Source organism: Cryptotermes secundus, unplaced genomic scaffold (genome assembly GCF_002891405.2).
Source record: "Cryptotermes secundus unplaced genomic scaffold, Csec_1.0 scaffold1705, whole genome shotgun sequence".
NCBI classification, from domain to species: Eukaryota; Metazoa; Arthropoda; class Insecta; order Blattodea; family Kalotermitidae; genus Cryptotermes; species Cryptotermes secundus.
This window is the reverse complement of record NW_019718639.1, coordinates 1,531,767-1,539,204: the sequence shown is the minus strand read 5'-3', so window position 1 is coordinate 1,539,204 and position 7,438 is coordinate 1,531,767. Positions and strand designations below refer to the sequence as shown.

General features: G+C 44.1%; 1 protein-coding gene across 4 annotated transcripts in view; it reads left to right on the top strand.

Moving 5' to 3' along the window:
- The window catches only part of LOC111863782 (synaptotagmin-15), a 106,932-nt gene that overhangs the window by 70,985 nt on the left and 28,509 nt on the right, over positions 1–7,438 (top strand). For all 4 annotated transcript variants that reach the window (XM_023850459.2, XM_023850470.2, XM_023850487.2 and 1 more), the window contains one exon: positions 4,102–4,258. In XM_023850459.2, coding sequence (XP_023706227.1) covers positions 4,102–4,258 — 157 coding nt within the window. The remainder of the gene's footprint in view (positions 1–4,101; positions 4,259–7,438) is intronic.

Genomic DNA, 7,438 nt, shown 5'->3' with positions numbered 1-7,438 from the left:
TTCCCTTCCTCACAACCTGCTTCCATTAGATCCCTCTTACTGATTAACCAAATTTCTGGTAGCAGAACCCAAGGTTCCACGCCGCTAATACCAAAGCACGCCTCTGGACACGATCCTGAGCCAGTTCCATCCACCTCCCACCCTCACAACCTGTTTCCCTAAGATCCATCTCACTAATTAACTGAGTCTCTGGTAGCATAACCTGAAGGTTCAACACCGCTAATACCAAAGCCCGCCACTGGACACGATCCTGAGCCAGTTCCATCCACTTCCCATCCTCACAACATATTTCCCTAAGATCCATCTTACTAATTAACTGACTCTGGTAACAGAACCCGAAGGTTCAACGCCGCTAATACCAAAGCCCGCCACTGGACACGATCCTGAGCCAGTTCCATCCACCTCCCATCCTCACAGCCTGTTTCCCTAAGATCCATCTTACTAATTAACTCTCTGGTAGCAGAACCCGAAGGTTCAACACCGCTAATACCAAAACCCGCCATTGGACACGATCCCGAGCCAGTTCCATCTACCTCCCATCCTTACAGCCTGTTTCCCTGAGATCCATCTTACTAATTAACTCTCAGGTAGCAGAACCCGAAGGTTCAACACCGCTAATACCAAAGCCCGCCACTGGACACAATCCTGAGCCAGTTCCATCCAACTGTCATCCTTAGAACCTGTTTCCCTGAGATGCATCTTACTAATTAACTCTCAGGTAGCAGAACCCGAAGTTCCAAACCCGCTAATAACAGGGCCCGCAATTGGACACGAACCTGAGCCAGTTCCATCCACCTTCCATGCTAAGAATATAATTTTGAAATATACGTTTTTAATGTTACCTTCATTTACACGGTGTTCTTAAATGGCAATCATCGAAGAGAGTCCTGTAGAACGTTTCGAAGTATATCTTAATCTGATCCAAAGTACAGTCCGATCTCGCCGTAACCTGCTGCATATCACTGTAATAGCAACACCAGACGTCGCATTGAGCTGAGTCCTTCTTGAGGAGCAGCCAGTTCTGCAGCTACTCAAGAAATTCCCAGCATTTTATGAAACCTGAAGATCCATTACCGTGTTCAAAGGAGCCCTCCACTGGTCCCTATCCTGAGCCAGGTTAATCCAATCAATACCATCCCATCCTATCTCTCTCAAATCCATTTTAATATTGTCCACCCACTTACGCCTTGGTCTTCCCAGTGGGCTCTTTCATTCTGGCTTTTCCACCAATATCCTATATACTTCTTTCCCCCCCATTCGTGCTACATGTCCTGCCCTTCTCATTATCCTTTTTCCCGATCATTCTAATTCTACTTAGGGAAGATTAACAGTAATAAGCTGATCATTATGCATTTTTCTCCAACATCCTGTCATTTCTCTTCTTCCAAATGTTCTCCTCAATACCGTTTTCTAAAACACCCTCAGTCTATGTTCCTCCCTTAATATCAGAGACAAAATTTCACACCCATACAGAAGCACAGGCAAAATTGTAATTTTGTGTATTCTAATACTTATGTTTCTGGCCAGCAGACGAGAAGACAAAAGGTTCTGGGGTGAATTGTAGCAAGCATTACCCGAGTACAATCTCCTCTTAATTTCCTCCTAAATCAGGTTTTGATTTGTTATCGTCGTTCCCAAATAACAGAATTAATTGTTCTTTAATGACCTGACTGACAGACGCATCCGTCTTAAATGCAAATGTTTGTGAAGAATTCTTCTTCTTACTCATTCTGACATTTGAGAATCATTTTAGATGTTTTTCTTATATTTTCCAATAAATAGTAAATTCTGTTGCTGAATAACTGCAAATACATTTTATATTTTATGCCTACGACAATAATATTCTCTCAGTTGATTATCTTGAATAAGAAATATATTCAAAGTAGAAGAATGGCGGATCTGCGTGACATATGCCCTTTCGAACACTGGAAGGGAAATTAATAGTATCAAGAAGGCATTATCTGCTTTCCATTTCAGAGCCCGACGTTGCCATGGATTAAGGTCACATGGCAGAAAATGAAAGCCACTCACTTCACTGGAATAGACAATTAATAAAGCAGAACACGTACACCTGACCAGAGATTATTCGCATTATTAGCAAAACAAATGAAGCACGCAAAATTGTGGCCTCAGTACCAATCAGCAAATTCTCTGTCTCCCGCGATGCTGTTGAATATAAAACAGGGCTATGTCATTCTTGACCCCGTTCTCGTCCATGAGACGCTCAGTTATATCAGTCTAATTACAAATTTCTGTTCAGTTCAGAATCTTTTATCTTCCTGTGTCTTGTTTTTGGAGATTTGTGGATTAAATTGTGACTGTGGCGTGCCCTCCTTCGGGGCTGGGGGATCAAATTTCAGCTTTCCAAAAACAAATCTGATTTGAGAGAGGGCAGTAAGCAGAGTATTCGAAATTTACAGGCAGGCAGTAACAGGTTAGCATAGAATTAAATTTCTATTCTTACAGTTAGGTGCTTGGTTTAAATCTCGGCTGACACTCCGGCTAAATCAGTGGCCGTCGTGTTGAGTGGACCCAGTTGGATTCCACTAGTCCCTTCAGGTAATGTCCAGAATTATATCTCAATTGGACCCGATAGATTTCTTCCAAATCTTTTCAGTTTCATCACATATCACCTTAATATTTCTACGTTATACAGTCCAGACGCTAACAATTTAAAATAAATGTCCGGAAAAATTAGATAAAAGTACAGGCCATTCTATAGCTTGGGCATGTATTTTCTGGCTTCTCGTTTACGTTGAGGCTCGGGCTCAATCCCAGGTAAGTTCGTGTGAATTTGTGATGAACAGAGTAGCACTCATCATTGCACATTTTATCAGAGGCTGATACAACGAGTGCATGCTGTTAAAAATCGAGTAGTGAAATCAAGGAGACTGCAATTGGAGGGGAATGTAGCAGTCATGAGAGAGATGAGAACTACGTAAAAAAGGTAAAGCTATCCCTGTAACAGGCAGTGGAGGCCCACAGAGTTGTGAGACGTTTTATAGACAATCGGCTCACAGATGGCGGTGAAGTCAGGCTTACGCTCCGGCCGCTCTTAACCCCCAGGACGATTCCTGGTACTCATTTACACGTATGTTAGAGGTTGAGTCGACCCCAGGGCCATAGTGAAGTTGGAAAGATTAGGTCAATTGAAAAATTCAATAATCTCATCGGGAAGTGAACCCGCTACCTTCCGGCTTGTAGCGTAGTGCCTCAATCAACTATGCTACCGCGTGCCCTAATAGAATAACCGTACTTCAGTTCGGAGAATTAAAGTGAAGGACCACTTAGTATTGTAGGCATAGTTGAGAGAATAATTTCAAAGCGGATTTCAAAGAAATATGTTATTACGATGTGAATTGGATTGAACTGGCTCACGGTATTGACTAGTGGCATTATCGAATCAGTCGATTGGATGCTGCATGAATTACGAAGGACAAGCATGTCAACACTACAGGGGAGTAGATTCCAAAGGGTTCTGATGATAGTGGTTGATACAGAAATACAGGGATTTTGGACTTTTCCCATCGTCCAGAATTCTAGGTAATAGAGGACACGACGTTTCCGAAACTGGATCTGTTTCTGTCTTCAGGTGAGGAAGGAAGACACCTACTCAGTTGTGCCCCTTAGAAAGAACTAATCTCAATCACTCCAGAGTTTTCCTTCCTCACCTGAAGACGGGAAACAGATCCAGTTTCTGAAATGTCATGTCTTGTACTACCTAGAATTCCAGACGATGGAAAAGTCTAAAAAAAACCAGTAATTCTGTGACTACAAGGGAGTGTTCTTCGTGAATTTAGGTTAGCCATGTAGAACGATGGGGTTAGCATAGAAAATCTGAAGAGGAGAGCTGCGTCATCTCTTGTTCACTTACCTGCTGAGTAGTGCGTCATCTCTTGCTCACTAACCTGCTGAGTAGTGCGTCATCTCTTGCTCACCTACCTGCTGAGTACTGCGTCATCTCTTGCTCACTAATCTGCTGAGTACTGCGTCATCTCTTGCTCACTAACCTGCTGAGTAATGGCTCTGCTCTCAGCAACGCTCTTCACCCTCTCAGAATTTGTGTGCAAACTCTGAAACTCGCTCTGCTGTTTGGTGCAGGCCTGGTGCTGCCGCTGGTAGCTGCTGTCGCGGTGGTACTCTTGGTGCTAGTGACGACGGTCTGGTTGATCAGGCGCCGGAAGTCTGCAGACGGAGACGGCGCAGGGCCCAGCATCGTAGTCTACCCGACACATCAGGGCGGCGGCCCTCAATTCCTGTGAGTACAGCATCAGTGTCGCCTTCTACATTATGATATCGTATAGTCTGGTAGATATGTGCCAACCTTTCTGATGATCCCACTGGGGGACAGTATCTACAGCTTAAACATCGGTATACTTTGTTTAAAACATTTTAAATGTACGTCACACCTGAGTAAGCAATCTTAAAGGTGAAACTATCCCTGTAAGAGACCGTGGGGGCCTATAGGTTTGTGATACGTCGAGGTTCCCACATTTTCCAGGCAACTGGCTCTACAGACGGCGAAGTTGTCAGCCTTACGCGTCGGCCGCCCTTTACCCCTCGGAAAGATTCCTGGTACTCATTTCTGTTAGAGGCTAAGTCGACCCCAGATTCATAGCGCCCAGACCACGCGACACCCTCTATCCACAAAAGTTGGCACTAACTTCGCCGACAAGCGGCGTCGCTCGGTCGGTATTGTTCGCTTTCGGACTACAGGCCACGGAGTTTGTTTTACTATACTTAATGATATCTTGTCTTTTTCTTAACGAACAGAATCAAACTAGACACGATGTGACTGGAGGAATATGCAGCATATATGGGGAGGGTAAGGGATTTGTATAAATGTTTGGACCCGATGGATCGTAAAGAAATTGGATGTCACGATGTAGACTGGATTAATCCGGCTCAAGATAGGGACCAGATACTGGCAGTAAAGGATCTTCACGCTTCACAGAAGCGAGAGGTTTCTCGACGAGCTGAATGACCATGCGATTTGTGGATTTTGTTAGAATTTCCTGGAATGGCACATCAGAGTCCGGGAAGTAAATAGGAGACGGATAAATAAAACGTCGCCAATCCAGACTTGTAAAGGCTCCCTGAGATCTGAAAGCTGGACGTTTTAGTGTGAAAAACACGAGGCAGGGGAATTCACCCAGGCGTAATGACATTCACGCCGAATCTGTTTCCAGTTCCTTCAGACGTTACCAAGGAGCAAATATACGCAACGTGCATCATAAGACTTTAGATCAGAGGTGCCCAAACAGCTGCTCGCTAGTCGCTTGCGGCTCGTTTGAACCTTTAACGCGATTTTAGAAAATAATATTGTTCAATCCCTTTCTTATACAAATGGATGAAATGGAGTCCAAAATATCTGCCCTATCCAATCCTCATATGTCTGCGGCTTCAGAATTTCTGAGTGTGAGGCACTGATATTCACTTGTACGTGGTACTCAAAGCCAAATATCATTATAACAAGTCAGAGAGAATGAGAATTATAAGACATGTAGCACGCATGATAGTGAAGACGAGTATCTACAGGTTTTTGGTAGGAACACCTGAGCAAAGAGAAAAATAGAAGGACCTATACGTAGATGGATGTATAATATTAAAATAGAACTTACAAGAATGTGCTTTGAATTTGGATTGGTTTCATCTGGCTTAGGATAAGGGTCAATAGGAGGCCCCTGTGAAATCTGCGGTAAGATTTGGGGCTCCATGATATCGCGGGAATTTCTTGAGTGGACTGAGTGTGTCTTGGCTACCCCTGCTTTGGAAGATTTNTCACCGCGGAGGGGAGTGGCGGGGCGGGAACTCGCCTATTACCGTAATAACGCGAGCGTTACGTTACCGCCACGTACCGCTGGGGAGGTAGGGGTCAACATGTCACAATATTATGTGCATTAGGAAGAAGACAGTGCTAAATCGCTCATTGATGACTGAAGTAAGGGAACGGGAAGGAAACGGCCGTGTCATGTTTTTGTGGAGTTGCTGAATATACATATAAGGTTGGCTAAAAACGAGTCAAGGTGAGACACTCACATCACAAAATTATCTTTTTGAAAACAATCTTGCGAGAACCTATTTACGTCACTGGAACATAACGCCGTCTATTCAGTAACACACTGAAGTACTGGATTATGTAGAGTAAATGAAATGGAGATATAACTCCACGCATTCTTGATTTCGGCACTAGAAGAAAGTGAATTTTAAGCTTAACGCCCGAGCTGCTTTCATCTCGGGGATTTGCCCACCACCCGAGACCCGAACACCAAATCCTTGGTTTTCCTGCGCATATCCTTGTCACTATATTGACTGAGCTATCCCGGCCTCGTGGAAGGAAAAGAAGAACTCGAGGAAGAGTTTGAGGAAGGAAATGAGAAAGAGGAGGATGAGAAAGGAGGAGAATAGAATTGAAAGGGAGATGAAAAATCAATGAAGGATTAACAAGAGTTTACTGCACTCATTTCATGTTTATTGTTAGGGGTCGGTTTCCTAAAATACATCCCACGTGTCTTTTGAAGTACGTACCCAACTGTGAACAGAATTTCTCATTTTTTCATATTTCGATCTGGACTATCCGACATCCGGATTAACCGTAACTGGATTAACGAGAGTTTACTGCACTCATTTGTTCATGTTTATTGTCAGGCTCTAATTGAACCCCGTATACATCAGGAGTTGGTAAGTTGTTTTGTGTTATAGATGTCTGCAGACCTTGCCGTTCTCAGCAGAAACCCAATTGTGTTTCGCCACGTAAACTGACAGAGATAAGATCTGTAACGTGTATGACAGGGTTTTCTATAAAGAAGCAAATATTATAATACGTGTATATAAAAGTATAATTTTGCCTGTGGTTCTGTAGGGGTGTGGAACTTGGTCTCTGGCATTACGGAAGCTCAAGCGGTTAGTCGCTGGCTACCCAACGCGGTGGCCCGGGTTCGATCCCGGGTCTGGTCAAGTGGGATTTGTGGTGGACAAAGTGGCCCTGGGGCACGTATTCTCCGACTACTTTGGTTTCCCCTGCCAATCTTCAGTGCACCAAATTCTCCATCATCACAATCACCCTGGGCGGGCTACAATAGGTCAATCAGTGGCCAGAGTGGACCCAACTGGACTCCACCCCCCACTAGCGAATTAAAAAAAAAGACAGGCATGGGCTGGAGGATAATAATGAAATGGATCTTAGGGAGATAGAATTGGGTGGTGTGGACTGGATCGATCTGGCTCAGGATAGGGACCAGAGGAAGGTTCTTGTGAACACAGTAATAAACCTTGGGGCTCCATAAAATTCTGAAAAGTTCTTGAGTGGAAGTTGCTCAAGAAGGTCTCAGCTCAATTGATTAAGTAAGGGTGTGTATGTGTTATAACTGGGCCTGTGTTACGGTGCGTCACCCTCCCTCCTACAAAGCAGCTGCATACATCATCATCATCATCATCA